The 26,295-nt window shown below is 46.1% G+C and overlaps 8 protein-coding genes across 8 annotated transcripts; 4 read left to right on the top strand and 4 right to left on the bottom strand.

Moving 5' to 3' along the window:
* Positions 1–89: 89 nt before the first annotated feature.
* DACRYDRAFT_105565 (GCS-domain-containing protein) lies at positions 90–1,839 on the bottom strand (the record flags this gene model as incomplete). Its single annotated transcript, XM_040768109.1, has 6 exons — positions 90–161; positions 210–271; positions 325–601; positions 654–1,183; positions 1,231–1,646; positions 1,694–1,839. 6 exons carry the CDS (start codon positions 1,837–1,839, stop codon positions 90–92), a joined length of 1,503 nt encoding a protein of 500 aa, XP_040631402.1.
* Positions 1,840–2,212: 373 nt separating this feature from the next.
* DACRYDRAFT_105564 (uncharacterized protein) lies at positions 2,213–2,874 on the top strand (the record flags this gene model as incomplete). The annotated part of the gene is made up of 3 exons (XM_040768108.1): positions 2,213–2,287; positions 2,325–2,459; positions 2,512–2,874. The coding sequence occupies 3 exons, from the start codon at positions 2,213–2,215 to the stop codon at positions 2,872–2,874; spliced, it is 573 nt and encodes a 190-aa protein (XP_040631401.1).
* An 898-nt stretch (positions 2,875–3,772) lies between these two features.
* On the top strand, positions 3,773–5,687 carry DACRYDRAFT_14551 (uncharacterized protein; the record flags this gene model as incomplete). Its single annotated transcript, XM_040771043.1, has 8 exons — positions 3,773–3,892; positions 3,942–4,157; positions 4,301–4,696; positions 4,757–4,837; positions 4,889–4,933; positions 4,987–5,149; positions 5,200–5,580; positions 5,629–5,687. 8 exons carry the CDS (start codon positions 3,773–3,775, stop codon positions 5,685–5,687), a joined length of 1,461 nt encoding a protein of 486 aa, XP_040631400.1.
* A 7,494-nt stretch (positions 5,688–13,181) lies between these two features.
* On the bottom strand, positions 13,182–13,556 carry DACRYDRAFT_105562 (uncharacterized protein; the record flags this gene model as incomplete). Its single annotated transcript, XM_040768107.1, has 1 exon — positions 13,182–13,556. One exon carries the CDS (start codon positions 13,554–13,556, stop codon positions 13,182–13,184), a length of 375 nt encoding a protein of 124 aa, XP_040631399.1.
* A 3,564-nt stretch (positions 13,557–17,120) lies between these two features.
* DACRYDRAFT_87680 (uncharacterized protein) lies at positions 17,121–17,674 on the bottom strand (the record flags this gene model as incomplete). The annotated part of the gene is made up of 2 exons (XM_040776824.1): positions 17,121–17,225; positions 17,306–17,674. 2 exons carry the CDS (start codon positions 17,672–17,674, stop codon positions 17,121–17,123), a joined length of 474 nt encoding a protein of 157 aa, XP_040631398.1.
* Positions 17,675–20,810: 3,136 nt separating this feature from the next.
* DACRYDRAFT_14550 (uncharacterized protein) lies at positions 20,811–22,021 on the top strand (the record flags this gene model as incomplete). Its single annotated transcript, XM_040771042.1, has 4 exons — positions 20,811–21,553; positions 21,593–21,692; positions 21,750–21,804; positions 21,837–22,021. 4 exons carry the CDS (start codon positions 20,811–20,813, stop codon positions 22,019–22,021), a joined length of 1,083 nt encoding a protein of 360 aa, XP_040631397.1.
* Positions 22,022–22,851: 830 nt separating this feature from the next.
* On the bottom strand, positions 22,852–23,835 carry DACRYDRAFT_14549 (uncharacterized protein; the record flags this gene model as incomplete). The annotated part of the gene is made up of 5 exons (XM_040771041.1): positions 22,852–23,024; positions 23,071–23,403; positions 23,456–23,618; positions 23,660–23,713; positions 23,767–23,835. The coding sequence occupies 5 exons, from the start codon at positions 23,833–23,835 to the stop codon at positions 22,852–22,854; spliced, it is 792 nt and encodes a 263-aa protein (XP_040631396.1).
* Positions 23,836–25,085: 1,250 nt separating this feature from the next.
* DACRYDRAFT_105560 (acid protease) lies at positions 25,086–26,210 on the top strand (the record flags this gene model as incomplete). Its single annotated transcript, XM_040768106.1, has 1 exon — positions 25,086–26,210. One exon carries the CDS (start codon positions 25,086–25,088, stop codon positions 26,208–26,210), a length of 1,125 nt encoding a protein of 374 aa, XP_040631395.1.
* Between the last annotated feature and the right edge of the window lie 85 nt (positions 26,211–26,295).

The following is a 26,295-nucleotide window of genomic DNA, read 5'->3' as shown; positions in this document are numbered from 1 at the left end:
CTAACAAACTCTCTTATCCACCTGGCGTTCGTCGGGCATTCTCCTGCCGCACGCCGGGCAACGAGCGCGAGGTAAGGCTCGAGCTGGTCTTACACTCTTTGGGGGCAGGAGACTGCCCTGAGGTACTTGTGCACGAGGGCGAGCAGACCGGGTGTGGTTTCCTGTTCGATGCAGGGTGAGCTGGGACAGTGAGGGAATGCGGGACAGACCTTGCCGTTGATGATCTCGTTCACTGTCATGAGCTCGCAAGTGTCTCCCTTACGCGTATCTTCTGCGCTCCTTGTAAGTCTGAGTCGTTAGCCAGAGCGACCACTGTCCACTCACCCCCCACTCCCGTGCACCACGAGAACCTCTCTTTCCTAAGTGCATCCCTCTTCGTCGCCCTCCCCATCCCTAAATCCACCTCCCCAACAGGGACGTACCACTCCAAATCAAACTCCCACACCGCGCGAGCGAGGAGAACCAAAAAGATGCACAAAGCTGCGTTTTCTCCGTCTGTGAGCTGGGCTTCTAATGCTCGGAATTCGAGCCGCCAGCCGGTGCTGCCGTCTGCTGAGGCGGGCTTGAGTCGGACAGTCTGCCAGTTGGTCGAGAGGATGTTCTGCAGTCGGGGAGGGTCAACTTGGTGGGAAGGTGTGGGGAGGGGAAGGCACCTCAAAGTACTCCAAATTCTCCCCTTCTTCCTCCTTTAATCCCTCCACCCGCTCTTCCATTAGCACCAGCGCATCCCTCACCATCAGATGCGCGACATGCTGCGCCATCAACTCGTCCACACCACCGGCCCTTAGCTTCTCATACGCTTCCTGATTCAAGGGCAGAGGCACGTCATTGTACTTCTCCACCTCTGACGCCCTAGACGGACCGGAGCCGAGGTAGGACGAAGCAGAGTCGTATCTGCTTTTGGGGAGCCGCTGGTACCCTTGCTCCAGGGGTGCCAGCCCCTCCTCCTCGGCAGTCCGGTCATCCACAATTTCCCGAAGAACGTCCCACCTTGCGTCCACATCTGCCAACCATCCTGCGAACGCTGGGCTCGCAGCGCTCAGTGCTAGCATGACTGGTGCAAGGGGAAGGAAGGCGTCATACAACTGCCTTGCGTGGGCGAGAGACGGCGCCTGGAGAGTAACCTGGAGGCAGCAGCATCCGGCACCAAAGACTAGAGCGTCCATGTAGATTGCTCCGGGTTCTACCTCAATGATCTAGCAGCTGTGGCACACGCAAGGGCAGACATACCCCTGCTAGCCGAGTGCTCGTCCAAGATCTCCGGAGTCTTCTCATCCTTGTAAACCGGGATGCTCGCATGAATCCTCCTCCCTTTGCGGCCCTCGATCCCCCTCTCGACCGCAGAATACCTTGGATGGTCACTAACGACCTCCGTAGGCAGAGTACTTCGTTCGTGTCCGCTCTTTGAGGTTGCTGACGCAGTGGAGAACTGCGGGTCCGACCATTCCCCCCCAGCCCCCAGCCTCGGGAAACTGGATAACGTGAGAAGCCTGCAGCCTTCCGGGAGATGAGAATTGATCATCTCCCTTCGTCGAGCGAGGGATCGTTCGACACATAGCAGAGAACTCAGATCCGGGGAATAAGGAACACCCGGGGAGGACTCGATCATATATGACGCATATTCGGGGTCGAACTCCGGCGGCGCCCTACCCGGCATGAGCAAAGCTCATTCACCAGATCTTCACAAGCGCACCAGACGGGGTCTTTTGAACCATCTCTTTCCCCGCCCTCAGCCACCTCTTGTAGCTTCCTGATGGTTTCCCCCTGTCCCAGTGCAAGAACAACCTTCTTGCGGGAATCATCAAATTTCAATACCATAGTCTCCATCTGTTCTCCCATGAGATAGGATTCCTACCAAAGACAAATAAAGAGCACCTCATCCCCCCACGTGCAGACATCGCCCTTCCTGTCTGCGTTGAGTTTCCAAGTACTGAGAAGCTCGGATATTCCTCTCGCTCGTATACGCGAGGAAAGGCGCAAGACGTGAGAAAATGGGAGTGGGGTGCCTGTAGTGAGCTGTCCCATGGTGGGAGAGAAGAGAAGGTGCGTTTACTCGCCATCTTTCGCTGGATATTCATGCAATATCTGCAATTGCTGTGGCGCCGAAACAGCAGAAGAACGCGCCAATGACGTAACGTGACCCAGGGATTGGCAACACCAGAGGGCGACGGCAGTGAAGGAGGCCGCCATCGAGCTGATCTGCCAGGTGGAGATGGCAATCGGCGAGCGGGCCATGGTGGATGGCCATCCAGTCATTGTGCTGCTGGAGACTGCCAACATGGCCATGGTAAGTTGTGGAGCTTCTTCCTGAGGACCTCTACAAGGATCGCACCACAATCATCAATCTGGGTATGGCGATGAAGTTCACAGGAGCAGTCGACTGGATCCCGATAGGTACACAGTTCATGTGGACGAACCCTGCGTCCACGAGATTCGTCCAGGCCTCCTCTTCCTCTTCTGTGATCAACGCAACGGCCCAGTTTTCCCATCCTGCCATCACGTTTGACACAGGCGACCCTAACCTCCTCGGGCTCCCCACACGACGACTGGCTCGTGCTCATGAACCTTCTCGGAGCGCAAGGACCGGACAGCGCAGGCAACTACCTCATACCTTGCGGTTCTCAGATGACATGGAACTTTGCTGGCACTGAAGGACGGAACTACACATTCAGCCTTATACAGGACGGGACGAACGATGGTACTGGCTTTTGTCAACCGGCGGCAAATGATGCAGGGGATACAACGAACTGGATCACCGGCGTGCCCTTTTTGGATCAGTACTACATCGCTTTCCACTACGAGGCAAACACCGTGGGCTTTGCAACCCGGAATTTGGGAGCGAGCGCTGCGAGTAGTGCGCCGTTTATTGGATGAACGCGGAGATGTCGAACTTAGTGGAGGGATTATCTTTCTCCTATTAATTTCGCATTTCTTCATACCCAAGCATGTATATGACGGACTGGAACTTCACGAAAATCGGTATACTAGTATTCATAAGCATAGAATAAATCAATATTCATAATCTCTTGTCATTTACCTGGAGATGACCGGCGGGCTTGACAACTAATCATGTGCCTCCGTGTGACGCCCCATGCACCCGTTGTATTCGACAACCCTTTCATCCTCACCTCATAGGCCGAAAATAACGCAGAGCTCTACTTTGGCGGCTTCTGCGATAACATCCATCTCGGCTTACAGCTTCCGATCTTGAATCACCTCCGCTCAAGCCCACGTGCACGTTCCCCGACAAACGCTGGCGATGCGAACGACTGCCTTCCTCCAATATTGTCTACGTTGGTCTTGACCTTCCGTTCCCTCTGCTCTTGTGGAAAGGATGTCGGAGAACAATATAACGACCTTCTGTCCGGGTCGGGCACAATGTCGCTGACTGAGACTGGCGTACATGCTCCTCCGTGTGTATAAGATGTTGTATTGGCTTCTTGAAATGCCTTTGGAAATTTATTTGCTTCATCATGATATGCGAACCTTGGCAGTGCATCTTTGTCTGTTCATGGCCATTGATATATTGCTTGTTCGTATTTGGATTTCTTCATCCTCAATCATACACAATTGTCATGACCAGCACGTGTTTGCTGGTCCCTTCGGCAATTGTTTGCTTCTGAACCCTTGGCCCATGTTTGTTTTGCAACCCTTGGCCCACATTTTGCTTCCCCGGTTCCATTTATTATCCTGTTTTGACTTCCTCAAACCATTGGTGTCTAGCTCTGTTTCATCCCTCTCAATATCAGCTAATTCATCAATATCAGCTGACATGTCTTCACCTGTCAACGCTAAGCTTAGTTTGATGTACGACCAGCTGGTGAAAGGCTCATTTGATGATGCTGTTTGGAGTGCATTGACATGGACAGAGGGTCTCAGAATGAAGGTGCTAGTATGTTGCAGTTGTGGCTGCTCATTGACATACTTCTAACATTTCTTAGATGACATTGAAGATTGTCCTTTCATCCAGTCTGCATCAGTGGATGGACATCTCTCCTTCTCCATGTCTGATCAAGTTCCTTGGTCATGAGTATTGTGAAATCCGTTATTCCGCTTGGTTGGACACTTTCTATGGAGAGCACAATGAAGGGGATCTCAAGGACTTCTTCAATCCTATATTTGGAAGCTGCATGTCATCCCACATTCAGAAAGAAGTGGTACATTTTTTTCCTCCCTGTGCAATGACAAATGCTTACTGGAAGTCTTGCTAGGGCAGGATTGCTAAGTCAGTTGTCTCCGGCGCACTCAATGTGCATGCTCCTTCCCATCTCACATGTTTTCATAGCTGATAAAGCTTTAGGTCATTGTTTCACGGCCCTTGAAGAAACGCCATTCAGTGTTGATGTCTGCTGGTCCTCCTGTGGATCTTTGTCTGGCTGATTGTGCCCCATCCAATAAGCAGGTTGCTGGCATCAGTCCCTTGGTTGACCTCATGGATGACAAAAACAACCTTGCTGTTGCTGTTGCTCCAGTGACCATCAGCAGGCTTGCTGTCTCAGCTCAGGCAATGACAGATGCCAAATTGGTATCCACCAAGGCCAAATATTCCAACCTTCCTCCGGTTTCTGAAGGCATGTTGGTGGATGCAATCAAGCTTGCCATTGATGTTGGTTGGGGTTTGATGAAAGAACACATCCTTCCCAACAACAGGATGATGCTGATCCCTGATTTTGTTCTCAATGCTGGAACCTGGAAGGTTCATGACTCCATCAAAATGGATGACAATTCTTCAGACTTCTATTATTGAGCTATGAAGGGTCTTACCATCACTGAATTAGAAGAGGTGGCTGCCTACAATGTCCTACCTTCTTCTGTTTTGCTTGATCATATTGTTGATGTATGTCTGTTTTGTCATTATCCTTTATTTCTAGTGTCTTACTCTGTGCAGGACATTGATGGATCATCTGATCCTGGTGACTGGCATTCTGGCCATGTATGTCCTTCCATCCCATGACAAATTATTGCTTTCTAATCTTTCTTCATTAGTGCGATGGCTGTCAAGAAGATTATGCCTTTGATGTTCTCCTCAACATACCCCACATTAAGCATATGATCTGTGGAGGAGTCTTCAAGATTACTTATGAGAATGATGAAAGCTGGTCCTGCATGAATTGCTTATACAAGCACCATCTTTGCAGCTTTGGCCCAGGTATGCTCTTCATCCTCTTAGCTGATATACCTTGTTCACTCCCTTCATAGAATTGGTTGCAGAAGTATTGTGTCTCAGCAATGAAGGCTGCATGCTTCTTAATCACCAGGAGTTTATGCATCAACATTACAATGAAAGTATCTGGATTATGCAAGATGGAGTGGAAGTTAGGAGGAAGCATGAAGCATTGTTGAAGAAGGTCATCCGTGATCTTAGACTGTCTCAATATGACAAGAAAAAAAACAAAATTCCTTCAACCATCGGTCCAGTCAATATCATCATGCTGTCAGATGATCTTTTGCAGCCCCATTCAGTCCCAGAGCCAACAAACTCCCCACCAGTCAATGCTCCTGTGGTTGTGAAGGTTGAGGATGATCTGTTGATTGATCTCAATAAGCCTGACAAATCCATTACTGTGCTGGAGATGGAGGGTGAGTTCATTTGGTTTAGTCCTTGATGTTGACTTACTCTGCATACAGGTTATGTTGCCCTGGATATTCAGGAGCAACATAGGTTGGCTCTTAACCATGGTGGTTGATCATCTCAAGGTTTATCCAGATCTCCTGCCTGAATCCTTTGTCACATTGCTGGAGGAGGCAGATGAGCTGCTGTTGGCCATGGTTAATTCTGCTGTTCCTACTGAGGCTTTTCCCTGTCTTTCTCTGTAGTTTCATCTGCTTCTCTCTTCATCATCTCACAACATTCAATGTCTACATGTCTACCACTATCTTTTCTTCAGCTGTGGTGTATCATTTCTAGTTAGTTAGCTGATTCTTACCATTTTCAAGAATGAAAATGAGTGTATGTCATTGCTTGACGTGTGTGTGCATGTTGCATGTCACATGGATTTGCTTATCCCTTGATACCAGAATATTCATGATGGATGCATTTCTCACTGGCACATCATGTCATGGACATCATTTCAATCCAAGCATTTTGGTTGTTTTGATGTCCTTCATCTCCTCTCCATATCTTTTCTCCTACATATAAAACCTTCTTGGTCACCACATCCTCTTCACAGTTTACATCAGACATGGAGCATTCTCTTCTCGCCAGTATTGTTGCTGGATCAAGAGATCCGCTGATGTTTGTTACACCATATGCCAAGTCAAAAGTCAGGTCCGACATCCCCAGTATTACCAGAGCATCATTATATACCATTGATCACCATATGTGTTGGATCACCAAGGAGATAGATGACAATACAGAGATTTGTCACCTGATGCAAAGGAGTTTGAAGGAACCTGTTGTATGCATGTTGCTGTTCTGCGTGTATGCTGTTGCTTATGCAACATATTACAGCTACATGTCTTTAGAGAACTTGGTATCATCCTGAATCTTCATAGCCAGCGAAATCTCATTTGTCATGCATATCTCATGGCTGTTTTTCAGCTCATGCTAACAGTTCAGCAGTCTCTCCCACTTTCCATTGGTCAATGGATAGGTTGTCTTGGGCGATTGTGCCCACGGTGGAATCATTGATCTCCATGACACACTATTTGATGGATGATCCTTTGCCAACTTATAATGGGGTATGCATGGTTAACCTCCCCCTCCATGCACATTGTTAATCCATGTTTGTAGATGTTTCCCTCTGATTACCTCGAGCAGTGAGCAACCCCACCTCCAGTAGGGTGTGTCAGGCCAATATTCCCATGGCTATTTTCAGGCCCTTAGAGACTGTTGCAGGGTACTGTGGACCCTCACTATGCAGACAATGCACCCCAGCAACAAGCCTCAGCCCACCACGGATATTTGGCATGGTGAGTACTATGATTCCCCAGGTGATGGGACCACTTGGATATTCAGCATGACAACAGCAGGTTTCCTCTGCAACAGGATCAACCCACCTGGATATTTGGCATGCCAACACTTGCCTTAGAGAGGTATCTGGAGACCAGCTTAGTATAGAGTACAGTTTATGGTAGCTAGTATAAGTAGTTTCCAGAAACTCCTGTATCTAGCTTATTCTGCCCCCTTTTCAATAGCAATTATATGGATCTGATTATCCCCTTACTGGATAGGCAGATTTGACTTGACTCAGCATACTTGACTTGACTTATTGCAACACTTGACTAGATGGACACTGAGCTCCGATTTGCCAACCAATTTCTGACAGCTCAGCTTCAGGCTGACTCCAGTGTTTCTACTGATTTTCCCCATCTCTCCCCTCTTTCCCTAGTGAGTTCTTGCACACCACCCATCGGACCAATATTCGGACACCTCTTGGGTTGGATCAGCAGTCAGACAAATGGTACCATTATGAAATTGCCACATTTAGGTCCTTTATTTGTCCATTTGCTCAAAGACAGCCAGTGTTTCATCCTTCCCCAACAAGTCATGTGAGCTCCATTCTATATGCGCCCTATCCAATGCCATCTGATGATGCACAGCAACAATCCTTCCATTGCAATTCCCATGGCAACCTGCTGAAACCTTACCTGCTTCATACTCATCCCTTCCTTGTTCTTCTTGCTGCTGCAAGTCAGTATTATCACAATCTCATGATTCTTACTCCTGGCCAGATGATTTGGCTCAATCTCATGTACAGCCTTATTGAGCTATGGAAGTTGAAGGTTGCGCCTATTGCCATCCCTCTGGGAGAAGATCCAGAAGAAGATGCAAGATCTATTCCCAATGATCAGAATGACAATGATCACTCTGCTGCAGACAGTAATGTCTTTTTGGTTCCTCCTGCTGCATCCAGTACATTGTCACCTTTTGTTCTGCACGGTCCTGGTGTGAACTACTTGCTATCCAGAGGTATTGGGGATTCAGTGGCTCATCAACACCCTTCACAACTGTGATGTTCATCATTCGCTTATGGGCTTCAATGATGGTTTGGATTTACATTCATCAATTTCAATCCTCAATGAAGGTGGAATGGATTCATCCTCAGTTGTTGTCAAAGATACTTCATCTCTTTCTGGTTCAGATATGGTACAGCAATATTATGAGGGCACACTATAATTGACAGAGGCTGCCCAGACGTGGTAGAGATCAAAGTCAAGTGGAGAGAGGAAGTTGTTGTTGAGGGGTGGGGATAAGGTGCTGATGAGGTGACAGAGGTATATTCTGCAGAGTACTATCCCTATTGAAGTACAGTGGAGATTCCTCAGAGACAGATCTGAGGATATCATCATCTAAACAGGTGGGTATTTATACTAAAGAGAAGGAGGAAAGCATCTAGTCATGGTGAGTTATGTTCAGTCATCTCTGACCAGTCATGGCAAGTCATAGGCCTTGTCACTACAAGTCACTGGCTGGTGGCTAGTCATTGGCTGTCATGCTGTGCAATGCCACATGGTCCTACCACAGCCAGTCCACAGGCCACACAGCACTGGCATAGCTGGTGTCAGGTTGACACAGCATGAGTAATCATGCCTGAGCAAGCTGTAGTCAAAGCAAATTAGATGTCCCCTGACATCACCCCCCTCTTAAGGTGCAATGTCCCAGCGCACATGGTGTTGGTGGCGATGCTGTCAGGCACAACAATCTGAGCTTGTGTCTTGGCCCATTGGGGATTGTCTTGCACCTTCTTCATTGTTGACCACCTTGCCCAAATATTTGTGGATTGTGCTTCTGAAATGGCCATGGTATCCTTGGTGTGTCTTGCTGATTCTAAGTCCAGGGGGGTCTAGCTGATTATTTGTGCAGCCCATTGAGGTTTCAGAGTCCCACAGGCCTCGCCTGGAGCCCTGCTGGTGGCAGTCAGCCAGTCAAGTTGAGCCAGGCCTTATTGCAGACCCCTGGATTTGCTGCTGGGCATTCCAATACCTTTGAGATGGCACTGTGGCAGTGGGCACCCATTGATGTGTCTTCTGCATCACACATGAGCATGATTGCATTCAACTTGATGGTGGTCAATACTGCCTTCTTCAAACCCTGGTGCTCAGTTGGCATCAGTGGCAGCCATGCACAATCAGTATCATGGTGATGGTGGAGGTAGTGCAGGAGGTGGAGGAGTCACAGGGTGAGAGAGTGGTGGTCAGGGTCAAGGAGTTGGACTTTGATTCATTTGCCAATAGTGTAGTGTTGTATATGCAGCATCATTGAGCAAATTGACCCTTTGTCCAATTGAATAAGACTTGTTTTGGGGGTTCTGTGAAGTTCTCCAGTGGTCGAAAGTGCATCCTTTGGAATGTGGTAGCCAATATCTGTCAAGGATGGGTGAAGACAATGGAAGTCTCACACCAAGCATGAGGCTCCTTTAACATTGTCTTTGGGCTCCCATGTTTGTAATTCAAGTAGTCCTTCCATTTAACAAAGTAGTAGAGCTTGCCATTCTCAAACTTGCTGTCATTGATGCATTCCACTTCATATTTGGGGACACCATCCTGTACAACCACAGGGGGTGGTTGAGTGTTGTGTGGTTGACCTGGGATATCACTTTCCTTGAATGGTTGAAGCTTGCTGATATGGAACACTGGGTGAATCCGAATAGTGGCAGGAAGCTTGAGTTGGTATGCATTCACATTGACCTTCTCAGTGACTTCAAAAGGTCCAAGCCATTTGTCATTGAGCTTCTTGGTTGGATGTGTGGTCTTGATGTTATGAGCATCTAGCCACACTTTTGATCCAATAGGCAAGTCCAGAGTTGTCATGTGGTGCTGGTCATGGAATCATGCCATATCATCTGCAGCTTGTTGAAGTGCTGCCTGACATTCCATCTGAAGCTGAGCCATGCAATCTGTGAATTCATTCACAGTCTCAACCTTGGAGTCTCGAATTGGTTCAGTTCCCATGCATGGGTTGCATCCATAGTTGGCCATGAAGGGAGAGACTTGAGTTGATGCCTGAACTCGATTGTTGTGGGCAAACTCAGCCAGAGGTAGCCAGTCAATCCACTCATCCTGTTGATAGTTAACAAAGAGTTGAAGGTACTGTTCAATTTCTTGGTTAACCTGCTCAGTCTGACCATCTGTCTGTGGGTGGTAAGAAGTCAATGCTGATATCTTGATTCCCAGGAGTCTGTTGAGTTCTCACATGAATGTCAACACAAACTGTGTGCCACAATCACTGATGATCTCTTCAGGGAGGCCATGGTGTCTCCATATGTTGTCTCTGAAGAGGCAAGCAACTCCAAGTGAGGTGACATTGTTCTGCATTGGGGCAAAGTGGGCTTGCTCGGTGAATCAATCAACAACCACCAGGATCGCATCATGTCCATTGGACTCAGGTAGTTGAGTGATCAGGTCAGTGGTGACCAGCTGCCATGGTTTTGTTGGGATTCAGTTTGGCATAAGTGTTTCAGTTGGTGCCTGAGGATATGTCTTTGTCCAGTTGCAGGGCAGGCAAGTGTTGACATAGCATCCAATAAATTGGCTCATGTTGGGCCACCAGTAGTTGTGAGAGACCAACTTGAGAGTTTTCCATCAACCAGGGTGTCCAGCAGCAGGTGTATCATTGTGCATCTGCACAATCTTGCTTCAGAGGAGTTTGTCTTTGGGCACATAGACCTTGCCACAAAATAGGATGAGTCCCTGTTCTTGTGTCCATTCTGAGCCATGGAGTTGGTTGTTTCCTGCAAGCTGAAGCTGTTCGACTGCCTTGACCACAGCTTTGTCAAGCTCCTTGCATTTTTGAATATCTTGCAGTATTGTCACTTCAGATGCCTGTATCAAGGCATGTTCTCGTTGCATTGCTGCCATCCTGAACCATTCAGGGTGAAGCAAAACTCAGTTGCTGTTGTCATTCTCCCCCCTTCCATGGTCCAATCATCTCAAGAGGGCATCTGGTTTGCCACTCTGCTTCCCAGGGTGATGGGTAAGCTTGAAATCAAATCTGGAGAGGAACAGAGACCATTGTGCTTGGCATCTTGTAAGCTTCTGGGCACTCATGAAGTACTGTAAGTTCTGATGATCTGTGAGGATCTCAAATGGTTGCCTTGCACCTTCAAGGAAGTGGCACCATTCTTCCAGAGCACAGATGATAGCCAGGAGTTCCTTGTCATGGATATCATAGTTTTTTTTCCAGTTTCGGAGAGGTTTTGAGACATAAAGGCAATTGGGTGCCATTTGCCATTTTCATCTTGTTGGGAGAGTTCCGCACCAGTGGCAAAGTCAGAGCTGTCTGCTTCCAGTCAAAATGGGTGATCATCACAAGGGAATGCCAGGATTGGGTGTGAGGTGATGGTGTCCTTGAGATGTTGGAATGACACCTCCTGTTCCGGTCCCCAAGAGAAAGGCATGTCCTTCTTTGTCAAGTCATGCAGTGGTTGGGCAGAGCTTGAGAAGTCCTTGATGAATCATTGATAGAGGTTGCAGAAGCCCACAAAGGATTGTACATCAGTGAGGTTGTGAGGAGTAGGCCATGTCAAAACTCCCTCAACCTTCACTGGATCCATCACAACATTGCCCCTTACCAATGATGAGTCCAAGGTATTCAATTGTTTGCTTGTGGAATTTGCACTTGTCAGGGCAAAGGTAGAGCTTGTGCTTCTCCAGGACTTCCAGGACTTCTTGAACAACACAATGATGTTCCTCCAGAGTGGTTGTGAAGATGAGGATGTCATCAAGATAAACAACCACTGATCTATCATCAATGAGATGCTGGAAAATGTTGTTCATCATTGTCTGGAATGTGCTGGGGCTGTTGGTGAGGCCAAAGAACATAACCAAGGGCTTGAAGAGGCCACAGTTTGTTCTGAAGGCAGCCTTCCATTCATCACCCTCCTTGATGCAAATATTGTTGTATCCCCATTGAATGTTGAGTTTTGTGAAGTACTGGGCATGTCAAAGTTTATTGACCAGGTTCAAAATGAGAGGAATTGGGTAGCAGTTCTTGATCATCATTTTGTTCAGCTTGTGGTAGTCTTGAACCAGTTGGAGTCTGCCATCCTTCTTTTTGACAAAGAAGACAGGTGCAGCCATAGGTGATTTTGAGGGTCAGATGCATCCAGTCATCAAGCTTTCCTTCAGGAATTCATCCAGTTCCTTCTGTTCATTGAGGGAGAGTGGATAAACTCTAGAACTCTTTGGTTCCAAGCCTGGCTTCAGTTTGATGGCATGGTCCCATGGTTGCTCTGGTAGGGCATCAAAGGAGTCCTTGGAGAACACAGAGTGATATTGGTGGTATGGTTGTGGTACCAGTTCTTTGAATGTCTTTGGTGTCTGATGCTTTGCATCCTGGCTAGCCAAGCGTGTTGATGCTGTCTCAGTGGCTGCCATGTATTCAGCTGGTGGGGCTGTGCATGCCGCCAGAATTCAGTCATCCTCTCTCATGAAGAGCTCTTGCCATTTTGGTTCATCCATGGGTTTGTCTTCATCCATCATAATGACTTCAGATGGAGGTAGTCTCTTCTTCTTTGGCAGTTTCTTTGTTTTCCTCCTGATTGGTTGAGGAGACTTTGTTGCACTTGCAGTGCAGTTCTTTGGGCATTGTGACATCTTGACTTCCCCACTGACCCAGTCGATTTTGGGGTTATGAAGTCTCAGCCATGGGTGTCCCACAATAGCAGCTTGCTGTCCCAGACTGGCAACCATGAATGTGGCGCATTCAGTGTGATCATTGTATTGCATGATCATTTCAAGTTGTTCTCAAATGGAACCACCTTCATTAGGCATCCCATCCACATTGTATACTGGCATGGCGCATGGCAGTAGTTGGGTTGTGAGCTTGTGTTGTCGAATAAACTCAGAGTCAGGTTCAAACATATCCATTCCAGCACCTATTCTACAGTTTGACAGAAGTTGAAATTGGTTGGACAACTGACACATGTCTTTGACAGTTGGCCTCCTCAAAAATCCTCCTTGGCCTTTGTGCCATTGTCTTGAGTTCTAGTTGAAGTAGGCAGAAGCTTCTTGAGTTCCTCTTGAATGATGCTTTGCACATCTTCAGCTTGAACAGCATGAATGTGGGCTTGGTGAGGGTTAGGGCAGTTGTGAGCCCTGTGACCCAAGTGGTTGCAGTTGTAGCATCACAAAGCTGGTCTTGATCTGTTGTTCATGTCAATATCCATTGCATTGCTTGGCTTTGTGGGCACAGTAGTTGCAGGAACTGTAGCCACACATGGCATCAAGGTGAAGGCTGGTCAAGAGAATGTGCAATTCTCTGGAGTATGCTTGAAAGGTGCACTTGCCTTGAGCTTCCTTTGCTGATGGTGAAAGTGAGAGGCATAGCAATACCATTCTTCCAAGTCTTCAGGCATTTTGGTGAGAGAGTAGATCTTGTCAACAAGATCACGGTTGAGGCCTTGCTCAAACTTCCTGATGTGTGCAACATCATTGTAGTTCATGTACTCAGCCAACTCCCTGAACATGGCAATGTACTCATTGGCTGTCTTGTTTCCTTGGGAGAGCTGCTCCAGTTTTGCATGAGCAGTACCACTTTGGTCTGGATCACTGAAGGCTCCTTCAAATTTGGCATGGAAGAGCTTCCAATCATTGAACAAGGGGTCCTCTGGCATTCTCTGCTAGTGTCAGGGCACCAGCTCATTGCTTGGTCAAGAGACATGACTAAGCCTTTATGACATGGAAGTAGCTGGTATACCTTGGCATGTGCTGGAACCTGCTCAAAGGATTGGATGGTCAGGTGACCTGCTGTGCATGGCTGTGCATGACCTCATATGACCTCATCCTTGGTCATATGACCTGATCACTTGACTAGGCTGAGTAAGCAAGATGTTCTAGCAGGTTCCACCACAGAGGTATAAATATAAGGCCTACTCTGCCTGGGGACTGTCTCTGCAGACTTGGTCTCTTAGGATCATTCACAGGTACCTATACTGTAGATAGGTCTTAGTCATCAGGTCTACTCCACTTCCTTGTTGCATGCTTAGACTCTTGGCACTCTTAGGTGAGCAGACTTGGTCAGCCTGTGTTGCCCTAACAGCTAGTCCCTTCCAGAAGATACTGTTGTTGGAGTTCTGAACTAGGCTATTCTACCTCATTCTGTGCATTGAAATGCATGGTCATCCATTTGTTAATGACATCATACTGCTCATTGTTTCTGCCCAATCATCTTTCACAAATCCTCCTTCACCTCCTGTCTGACTTCTTGCATCCCTCTTGTTGTCTAGAGCTGCTGGATAGTTCTCCCTTCTGAGTTGCTACCCCACTTCCTTCTTTTCATTCTTGTTGTAAGATGCATATCTTTTTGTCTCAGTCAGGATGGATCATTTTCCCATATTGTCTCCCTCCTGTACCAAGCCTACATATTGACAATGGAATGCTTCTTCATCTCCAGCATCTACCCAACCCTTTTGTTGTTACTGCAGTTTGCCCACTTTGTCCTTCATCTGGCAATTGAGTGCTTCTATGGGTGCATCTTCTGCTTGAAGGTATTTGCTCCTGTGGGTTGTGAATAGGGATGGGCTGAAGTCTTGAAGCAGTCTGATTGTGTCTCCCTTTGCTTTGGGATAATGCTACATATGCATTGAATGGGGTAATCCTGCCAGTAGGAGGTGCTGCAATGTCCACAATCACATAAAGTATTGTTTGACCTTGAGACTGGTAGTCAGTAAATGCATATGTTGGAGTCATAGGGATCTGGGTTCTTGTCACTGTCCTTTCCTTGCTGTTGGAAGCATGTATCTTGAACTTCTTCTCTGCAGGTGCTATTGGTATGACCCCTTCTCCTAGTCCTGGCAATGGCTTGGCCTTTGTCCTGTAAAGCTTTACCAATATATATTCAGGAGGTTGATGAAGGTACCATCTTGCCTGTTGATGATCCATGGGCAGTTCCTCGGAATCAAGACCAATGCCAACTATCTCGCCCCAAGCTCCATTTGCTACATCTAGGTTGGTATGTATGTTCAACATCACCATCACCTCATCCCTAGTGCCAAAGCTACCAAATGAGGCAATCCTCCATGATCTTTCTTTGTCTTGCCTCTTGAAGATGATCTGGTGAGAATTCTGTATCGCTCCATGGGACTCACAGCCTTGCCACCTATTGTGTTGAATGCTTGACATATCAATAATGTTTGCTTCATGCACCTACAATACCTCTCTATTGCAGCCTCATTCCATTGGTTCCTCACACAATGACACAATGTTATCAGCACTGCTTTGCTCCATGGTGGTTGTTCAAAATCTGTCGGTGGGCACCATGAGCTTCCCAGTACCAAATTGCCCAGCATGCATAAGTCATTGGTCATGCATTTTCCATATCTCGACTGGTGAAGAAATGCTAGCCATCTTTCATTTTGCACATGACACTGTAGTTGAAGCACAATGATCATTCTGAACTGCTTGTATATCTGCCTTCCAATTCATTCTTCTTCAGTGTCCTTGAATGGATGGCTTGTGCAGTACAAAGGCGATGTTGGTTTACCCATGACAGGTGGAAACTGATGAAAATCTCTGGCTATAATAATGTTCAATCCACCAAAGGGTAGATCTGCTGGGGTATTTTGATCAGAATGCATCTTTGCTGTCAAAATTGATCTGGATATCTTAGCCAGGAATTCCTTCAAACACATCAATATCTCATCTATAATCAGCTATGCTGGGTATTGCCATATCTCCATCAGCTTTGCCAATCTTCACCTGCCATTCTTGTCACTTTGTCCCCTCTTTTGCTGAACAGGTATCATTGCAATATGATGCAAAGTGAATCTGTCAATTAGTGATGCAGCAATTCCTGTATATGCTGCCTTCAGTATTAGATGTCACTTTCCTTCTCCTTGGAAGAGTTGGGTTATGCTCTGTATGACTCTCAACTTTCCAGTGCCACCTTTGCCATATAAAAGCATCAGAAACTGTGGTTGTTTCTTGCCAGCAAAGGTATTGAACACATGGGCCTTCACTATATCAAAGGCTTGATGCTGTGCCAGTTTCAACTCTTCATACATGGTGGGCAGCAGTTATACTGAGGTTGTCCAGGACAATATGGTGAAGGTCACCTTCCAATATGTTCTGCAAAGGTTTAACTGGTGGACAGGAAGGGGTGCTGAAGCCAACTGATGAGGGATCCAACACTGCCTGCAGCCTGCTGCCAACATCTTTCATCAATGCTTTTTTCCAGGTATTCAGATGCCCGGGGACAGCATGTGCTATCAATTCATGTCCTCTGGCTGCTGTGGTCCAATCATTGAATGGCTGGTCAAATAATCCAGCACGTATCCCAATGTTTACTGCAGCTTGACCATACAATGCATCTCTGGTGCTTATCTGGCTTTGTTGGATAATTGTCCAATCTAATTCCATTCATATTGCCAGGCTGTTGGATGTTGGGATGTCATCAACATCTTTGTCATCCTTGACATCTTCATCATCATCTTCACCAAACTGCACTGGGCCAATCTGGGTTGTTACAAGTCCTTCATCAGTTCTTCATTGTGCCTGCTGACAACATTCATAGAAGTATTGGATATTGTGTATCATGTCTGTTGCCACTTTTGGGGCCATATGGATGAATGAATCAAAAGCATCCTTCCAATTAAAATGAGGTGATTTCAGTCCTGCCACAGTTCTCCAAGGTTTTAGCAATGCAAGCATAGAGGCATAGCAGAAGTCACTGTTCTTGTTGCTATCGGCTCAAGGAGGCCATCTTCCTACAAAGCTTGGAAGTGTTGTATGTCCCAGTGGATGATGCACACATTTTTTGGAGTTGCTGAATTTGTACATTGGCAGATATTTGCTGCAGCAGCTGCACGGGTGGCCCATGTTGGTGTCCCCACCTTCCTTCTTGTCTTCTTCATATGTCTCCACAGTGAAGTTCATTATGCACCATCTGTCTAAATCATTTCCACGATGGAGGTATTGCTGCAACTGTGTGCTTTCCATCTGCAATCATCTGTCTTCTGTGGCTGCTAATGTAATGACCTCATCATTTGCATGAGCAAACATTGATTCCATACATTCTCACCTTGTCTTGCACAGCTGATTGCCTTGTTTTGCCATCCAGTTTGTTGACATCCTGCTCCATCATTGTTTCAGAAGACCTGTACAAATATGATATTCAGTCAATATACAACTACTTCTCACAACAAGTGTTACCTCTCTTGACCCTGCAGTGCAGGGCATTGTCAGTACAGCTCTGCTACAATGCAGCTGCAATGAAGAGCAACATAGTGATGGGATTGGTATACATCTCCCCATCCCATCAAATACATGACACATTGGGAAGCTGCCTTTTCTTGTTCTGTTTGTGGTTTAACACATTGAAGCATCAATACAACAGTGCCTTGTTTCAATCTCAAATGCTCTGCACTTGTTCTGTGTCTTCAAAATGGTATTGAAGCTTGCTGGGAAGCAGCCCCATAAGGTTGTAACTTTTTCCTTGTTTCTTTGCTGTGTAATTTGCAATGTAAAAGGTGACATCTTTTGTATCTTCTCCATTCATGATGATCTTGACATTGTGATTGCATCTCATCATCCTTGATACTGAAGGATTCCAGGCATTCAGTGAAGTATTGTGTTGAGTAACTCCCCATTCTCCATTCTCTTGAACATAGTCCACTGGGCTGACTTGAAATGGTGTGTGTCTCTTGCATTTCATCCTTCCACTCTTCGTCTGGATCAAACAAGTATCCATGCTGCACCTATGCAGCTGTAATGTTCTTGCTACAGTCACTTCCATCGCCCTTGCTTGTTGAGGATACATCAGACCACTGGGATTGGGTGGCTGGGAATATGTGCATTTGGAATTAGAAGGTATACTGTCTATTGAGTCTGGGCAAAGCTCAGGATAATCTGCCCTTATCATTGCTCCAATATATTGTGCAAACTTCTCCTGGAATGCCGCTTCTTTCAGCAATTTCTTCATCTCTGCTGCAGATGGTGCATCACATAACCATATGAGGAAGTGACTATGCAATGTCGACTTTCCTTGTGTTTCCACCAGGGCAAAGAATGCTTTGATCTTTCCAAATGCACCATGTTGGCTATCCACTTGATGACCAGCCAGGTGTGCTAACTGTCTACCCCCTACACTAGCAGAGTTGGAGCAGTAGCCCCCTTTGAATTGGATCAAAGATGTGCCGGACAAAAGCCAGCATTGTATACTGAAAAAATTTGGCTGCAGCATACAGATCTTTTGCCACATTCAATGCTTGCTGTTGTTGGTTAGGTCCAGTTGCACAAAAGAATCAATCCATGTCTATATCTTCACTGGCAAACACTTTAATACCAGATCATGTAGATCATTGGGAGTGATAGTGAACCATATATTTGGTGGGCCCCATATATGGTTGCAAAGCAAAATTCTTGCTGCATCGGATCCCATGACCTGCATCTAACCACCCACAACTGCTTCTGCAATATGTGCAATGCCGGATTGGTGTAAGGAACTTGTTGTTCTTCTTCTTCTGCAGCTCTTTGTATGTCATCCAAAGTGATGCTAGATAATGCTACTTCAGCCCTTGTGAAGTCATGTCAGCCCATCTGTATCTTCACAGACATTAAAGCTTCTCTTTTCTGGATGATACTGAACCCAACAAATATCTATGAAGAATAATGGTGGAATCTCTGATTGTGATATCACAAAGTCCATCAGATGTGCTCTTTCAGGGACACTGGCTCTTCTCACTTGTCTTCCAGCCCCCCTTTGCTGTAAGGAAACAATGACATGAATGCTGCAGCAAGTGGATTCATCTGCTCATGTACTCTTCCTTCTGGCGTCCTGGCAAAATCATTCACCGGCATTTGGCTATGATGTACGGCATACCCACCTTCTTGTTGGGGATTGTCCAATCTTGCCAATGCATGAAGGAATATATCTGATGCCATTGCAGTGGTGAAATCTGTATCTTCAACCCTGACGGATCTCAGTGGCACAATGTTGTCCTAGGTGGCATCTGATGTTCCATTAGATTAAAGCATCTTTCTCAATGAAGGCTCAAGTTACCCACCTCCAACTTTTTCAATGTGTTCTGGATTGTATGCATCATCTTCTAGATCAACACTGATGGTCCTTTCCTTTAACCAAAACATTGCCAGTATCTCTTCCAGCACCTCATCTTCTGGCAATGCTCTCATTCATCCATACACTGCCCTGTCATCCATGTTGATGTCACAATAGTACTGATTGTTGCATCTCAGCCATTGCAATGCTTCCCATACAGCTCCTCACCTGACACTGAAAGTCCACTTCAACCAGTTTTTCTTCACCTTGTCCATGCTCATCAGCCTGATGAAAGAAATGGCAATCACCAAAGACAATACAGCCAAGGGACAAGGGAACAGGCAGCCTTCAAGCATTTCAGCTATGTCTCCCTGACCAATGCTAAAGAGCACAACATTCCCTCACATGCTGTAACATATGCTGTCCGGATCTTGATGTGTAAGACTCTGTTTCATTTTTGGATACATCTTGAACTGAAAAACTTGAGGATAGTGATGTGCAATCAACATCTGCTCAGACATTGTCAATATTTGGATGCAGTCAGGCATCATTCCAATCCACATCTGATTTGCCAATGACCATGCTGGTAGCCTATCTTCCTTCAACTCTGCAAGACATTTGACACATATCCAGACCTGCTCTGTGTTCATCACTACATCCAACATCAATCTTCTGCCTCTCAAGTTTGGTGCATGAGCATTATGCCTCTCCTTTGGTATCAACCAATCACCATTTGGTATGTCATTATACAGCATGTTGCTCATTTCTTGCTTCAAGAATTCTCCAGAGCAACTGCAGCAGATGGCATGTGCCAATGCATCATTTCTGGTGGCTAGAAGAAACCTGTTTTCACCCTGCTTGGTTGTGTCTTCTTCTGGCAAGTTGAGGAACTCATCCAGGTTGCACTGACTATCTTCCTTCCAACTGGTTTCACAACCAATATCATCCAGAATATACCTTTCCTTGCGTGTGGTCTCATCTTCTCATTCACAATGATGCTTTGCATGATGCTCTGATGCTTGCTTGGTGTCACGGGCTCTCTTGCAGTTTTTATGCAGCATGACTTTCAACTCTTTTGCTGCCATTGCATCCGATAATGCTTGTTTCTCCTGCTTGGATAAAGTATCAACAAATTTCAATAACTCTATCTTTGATATTTGAACACATGTGGGAATCTGGACTGTTGGCAAGGCATATACTATCTCTGCTTTCAAAAATGTGTTGAAGGTGGCCATCTAACATTGAGAGTTGCTGCGTCTACTGGGTCAATATATAAAGTCTGTATTTGGCACCTGCCTTGTCAAACGCACTTCACAAGTATGTCATCCATGTCCACATGCTTCTTGATGCACTTTTTGTTCACATCTTTATTTCTGTGTTAAGTATCTGAGATGTTCTAATTACACTCGTGTCATATTTGTTTCATTCTCTCCAAATTGCTACATATCAAATCCGCCATATGTGCACTTGGATACATTCTTCTCATATGTTGCACATCCAAAGCTGAATAGTTCACTGCACAGCCCATGATCAAATCTGCCAATGCATATGCCTAGAATTCTTGATCCATGATCCAGTTTGTTGCACATCCAAAGCCAAATAGTTTGCTGCACAGCCCATCATTGAATCTGCTGATGCATATGCCTAGAATTCTTGATCCATGATCCAGTAAGTTGCAATTTCAGGATGATTGATCAATGGAATTAAAGGGTATTTTGTAGTCCTGTTACATTGCTAAAGTCCATGGCTATCAAAATTTTCTATTTATGCAAAGCATTATTTAGGCAGCTACCAAATTCTGCCTCTTCAACACCCCAGTCATCTTTCAAACTCACCAAGCAACAAGATAGACCATAATGCCTTCTCACCAAAGATGATCTCCTCCATCAGAGATGCTGGACTTCAATACAGCCAACATGATGCCTCCTCCACCCCTGCCACATGTGGATCCACCTGCCACCCTCTTCGTACCAATCTGGCTTTGGACGGCCTCTTGTCAAAGCCTGAGGTCAAAGCGAGCTCTGTCATCATAATGGGCAATGCTCTTGCACCTAGTGACACCATTGCATCTTTGGCATTCATGACTCAGCAATCCTCAACCTCTATGATCTCTGATTTTGAAGACTCTGCTTTGGTGTCTCTTTGGACAGAACTGCTTGTCCCCTCTTTGCAATATAATATCACCGACAAGTCCAGATCTCCATCTTCTACCATGCTGATGGAGCACATTGACACCAATGCTCATCCAAACCATACTGCTGCCACTTTGATGACAGCAATTGTTCCTGATTTGCTCCTACCAGCTTCTATCATCAACTTTCCTTCAATGCCTTCAAAGACCTGGCTGGGAAAGATTGACAATATCATTGCCTGGACCAAAGAAGCCAGTTACAACCTTGCCAATCCTTCTGACATGTTGTCATTGACATGGGGTACACTCAAGAAAAAAGAAGATGTTGTTCTCCATGATGGAGAAAGCATGGCCTATTTGACTTTGGTTGCCTGCATGTCTGATGGAAACTTCAACCTCACTCCTCATGGTGGGTGGCAAAAACACAGCAAGTTTCCTTGTGATCTGTCCAAGCAGAAGGCTATGGCCATCCTGGCAAAGGCTTGGTGTGCTCCTTTTGATGCATTCTTTGAATGTGCTATTAGGAATCTACAGCACTTGCAGCAGAAGTGCACTGTTCCCAGAACTGACATCCCCTCTGTCATCAAGGATGGAGGTATCAAAATCAGTTGGCCTTTATTCAAGGTATAGTTCATCTACATCCCTGATCTCTTACTATCACTGATTGTTGTCACCTGCTAGAAACAGCCCACCCTGGCTGAGGATGTCTGGGAGGATTCTAATTCAGATGGTGTCAGTATGTCCTCCGGTGTATCCCATGTGATGTAGCTGACAACCAGTGTTGTGGAGACCTTGCAGATGATGCATGGAACGACTGGACAGTTCCTTACAACATCATGCATGAACTCGCCCTCTTGAAGTTGATGCACATGCCACTCTGTCTTCCTGCATATGGGCTGCATGGCAATCTGATATCTCCTTCTTCATGGAAAGAGTGCCATGGTAAAGGTTAAGCTGATCTTCAGACACTACCACATCGACAAAGACAACAAATTGATATTCATCTTGACACCCTATGACATTGTTATGGTAACTTGGCCCAAGATCATGATGACCTCCCTGACAAAGAAAAGGAAATCGGAAGATGGCCCATCCGGAAGCACTTGATGCCTTCGCAATACTGTGGCTTAACTGATACACTGTCAGATACATCTGCAAATTTGCGCATTATTAAATTCTCTTACAACTAAGCTTCTTCTTTGTTGATTCTGGTGCTCTTCCCCTGTCTAACCTTGTTGCCCTTTCTACAAAGCCCCAAAATTGCCTAATACTCATGTCCACACACCTTCACATGATTGTGTTGCCTATCATTAACACTTGCCTGTTGCGCGCACCTAGTTAGTTTATGCAAACCTACTGTTCTTTCCACAGTAATCACTGCAACATTGACATGCCTTCAACCTTTGCCAATGATGAACAAAAATTGAACTGGATGTCTGCTGTATTTTTGAAGCTGTATTCTTGAAATGATTGTCTATGGGTAAGTGGAGACAACATACTCAGCACATCTGGTAATTGTGACTTGCCCCTTTTATTTCCTCCCCAATGAGGCTGGTGTAATACCAAACTCCAAGCTTCCATGCAGGCCAATAAACCAATGCTGGCTGATCTCATAGAGTGCCGCCCTCTTCCAATAATCAGACAATCGCGTACAAGCAACACAACATACATTTTTCATGACAACCTTGTAAGACATTTATTGTATATATCAACCAGAAAAAACAACAACACTGCTATTACTGTTCTCATCCTTGTACTGCCATCATGAAAAATATATGGAGCTTTACGCCTGTGCACCCTTCAAATCATTGATGAGATCTTTGTGCATCTGTGTGAGGTAATTCGTCCACCTATTGACTTTCTCCACTGCAGAAGGAGAAACCTTTGCAGCAAGTTCATTGACCTCTGTCTTCAGGTGCAATATAGCACTGTCAAGGGACATTGCATGACCATTTGCTGAATGTCAGCATAGCTCATGCAATGGGCCAACAGGAATGCTTACCAATGATTTTATACATCTGGGTAACTGACAAACCAGCATCCAGTTCCTTCTCCTTCCATTCTGGAGTCTGAATCTCATGGTCCTTCCCCTTCCATTCTGCCTTTGGGATCACCTCTATCCCCAAGTTTTGTGATGCACCAATGGTCTTTGTCCAATGGTGCTCTTGGTCATCCATGTCGAAAGGGCAGTCCTTTCTCTTCCAGCTGGATTCTTCAATCTTAATGGGAGTCTTCTTGTCATTGTCATTGTTGACATCATCAATGTCATTGTTGTTGGCATTGTCCTCAAAGACAATGCTGTCATTGATGTATTTCTTCAGAAATGCATTGTAGTCTACAAGCAATGGTTAAGAAACTGTTTGTATCATCACTGGAGAAACACTCACCTGACTGGAAATCACACTTCAAATGAGAATCACGACAGTTGTGGCAAGCAAAGCCAATCTTTTGGGTGCTGCAGTTTGGCCCTGTGCATGCCATGCATTTGGAAGGATCCACACCCATTTGGACATCCTCCCAATAATGATTGACACAATGGTTGCACTGCATCTGCATCAGTTATGAAGAAATCAACTAGCAATCATGCTTACCCATCCAAGATACTTGATGTGTCCAGCACTAATCTCATTAGGATCATTATCAAACTATGCAAAACCACACTCAGTCATTGCCATTCTTACTTGATGATGAGACTTACCCTATTGACAACTTCCACTCTATCAGCAGAGGGCAATATATCCCGGGTGGCTATGATCTCAGACTCCATAAGCCCTAAAGCATGACCCACACAAAAGTAATGCCCCTGCTTGTCTTCACTGGGGCTGGTGAAATGGAGAACTGTATCCACAAGGTTTGTTATTGGCAACTTCCACTTCTTTGCTCCTCAAGGGCCCTTTATAAAAGCTGGCCATGATGCACTGATATAGGTGAAAATCTTTCTTTTGCCATCCTTGTCATCCATCAAGATGATACTCTTTAGAAACCCTGATTCATCTTCTGCCTTTGCCTTCTTGTCTTGAGAGTGAGTACACATAGTGTTTGCCAATGAAGCTCCAATAATATTGATGCAATCAGGCAGCTGCTTTGGCATTCTGGAAGATGACAATTGTCTGATACAATCCTGTCTCATCTCTTTAGCAAATAGGAAGGATGACTGCTGATAAACTCACTACTTTCTCTGTCATGTAGTGAGGCATACTGGAACCTGCTTTGACCAGCTGCACAAAACTCAGCATAATGTCCTACTGCAGAGATGGTGAAACACACCTGTCCTTTTGGGTTACACTTTGCCATATACTCGGCAAGCCTCTTAGAACACCATCCTGGGCCCATTAACTCCTTCATTTGGTCATTCAAATGATTATAATAGTGTGGATGCTCTCGGACCACAGCATTGATTGTTTGCTAAGTGATCATCAGCATTGAATAACCTGCATGAATAGGTCATGCAGTTCTCACCATTGTGTCGAAGGACTCTACTCCATTCTTTGCCTTTCTCCACTTAATAGGATTCAATGAGCAGGTGAGAAGTGTCTCAAAGCAAGCCTTCAAGTTTTTGTTGGCATTGTTGAAGATGATATGTGGGTCCTCCTTCAGCATGATGGAAACAGGTCATTGTTTTCGAGACAGATGAAGAAGAGTAAGTGACTGTGGTGGTGGAGGGGGGGACTTTTGATGCGCATGAAAATATTGCCAAGTCCCCAGGTATATTGAGAGCGTCGAAATACAATGCTTCCGGCTGCCTCCGCTAATTCTGCACGTGACTCTGCGAGCTAGGTAATATAACGTACAGGGGCGTCCAGGACATTCCAATGGTGGGGTTATCAACGTTCCGATGGAGGCGTGGCTCAAATCTGCATTGACGGCAATAACCGTCATAATTACTCCTACAACAACGCGTCAACCAAAGGCTCGGAAAATCCTCGATTGCTCGCGGACATCAGTGGACTCTCCAATGCTGTTCATAAGGTCGTATTAACAAATGTTGAAGATACATCGGTCAACGGCTATGGTCAGATGACAGTCGATCGATTCATCGTGGATGTCAGTAATCACTCCGCTGGCCGCCCGACCGCGCCAATCTTCCCTGCCAATACCGTCCTCTCTACTGTTCCTCTTCAGCTCTCATACATAGCCCCTATTACTTTGGGGGGAAACGAGCCTGCCCTTGAAGTCCTCCTCGATGCCGGTGCACCCGATGTCTGGGTTGACTCTGTGTTCTGCACAGGGACGAATTGTAATGGCCACAACAAATACCACCCTGGGCCCAAGTTTGTCAACCTCAGCATCAAAGACACCGAGATTTACGGAGGCGGAGGCCCGGACGAAACTTTTATCACCTGGCGGGTGAATGACAGTGTTACTTTTGGAGATATCACCATTCCCACTACAACCCTTGGCGCTGCTGTTCGGATCGGTCCCGATCAATCGTACGATGGTAATTTCGGTATTGCCAAGGCATACTATGCACAATGCAGCTATTCAAACATCTACCCGAACTTCGTCGAGAACATGTACCTTCAAGGCATTATCAAGAACCCGGTCATCGCATTCTATCAACTGGATGGGTCGGAGAGCGTCCCATCGGGCGTGGTATCACAGGCTTCGATTGGCGGCTTGGACGCGAACAAGTTCACAGGGCAGGTTGACTGGATCCCCATGGGTCCGCAGTTCATGTGGACAAACCCTACGTCGACTCGGTGGGTGCAGGCTTCGCCCTCTGCCACCGTGCAGGATGCCACTGAGGAATTCAATCACCCTGCGATCACATTTGATACAGGTGATCCGGGCTTGCTCGGGCTTCCACACGACGACTGGGTCACCCTCATGTCTCTTCTTGGTGCCGAAGGACCAGATTCTAACGGGAACTATCTCATTCCATGGGAGTCGACCATGACCTGGAACTTTTACGGCTCTCAAATGCGAAATTACACATTCAACCTCGCGGACACGACAACTGATAACGGAAGCGGGTTTTGCAATCCCTCTGCCAATGATGCTGGTGACACCACGAACTGGATAACTGGTGCCCCATTCCTCCATCAATACTACATTGCTTTCCACTACGCGGCGAACCTGATGGGGTTCGCAACGCGGAATCTGGGTGCCAGTGCTGCGCATAGCTCGCCATACTTCAGCTAAGAAGTGCAGTTAGCCGATGTTTGCCGAATTGTTTAATCAGCCAGCATACAGTCAGTTATACCACTGTTCGAGTTATTGCTCCCAC

The sequence above is a fragment of the Dacryopinax primogenitus genome, assembly GCF_000292625.1.
Source record: "Dacryopinax primogenitus strain DJM-731 SS1 chromosome Unknown DACRYscaffold_4, whole genome shotgun sequence".
NCBI classification, from domain to species: domain Eukaryota; kingdom Fungi; phylum Basidiomycota; class Dacrymycetes; order Dacrymycetales; family Dacrymycetaceae; genus Dacryopinax; species Dacryopinax primogenitus.
This window is presented reverse-complemented; position numbering and strand designations above follow the sequence as displayed.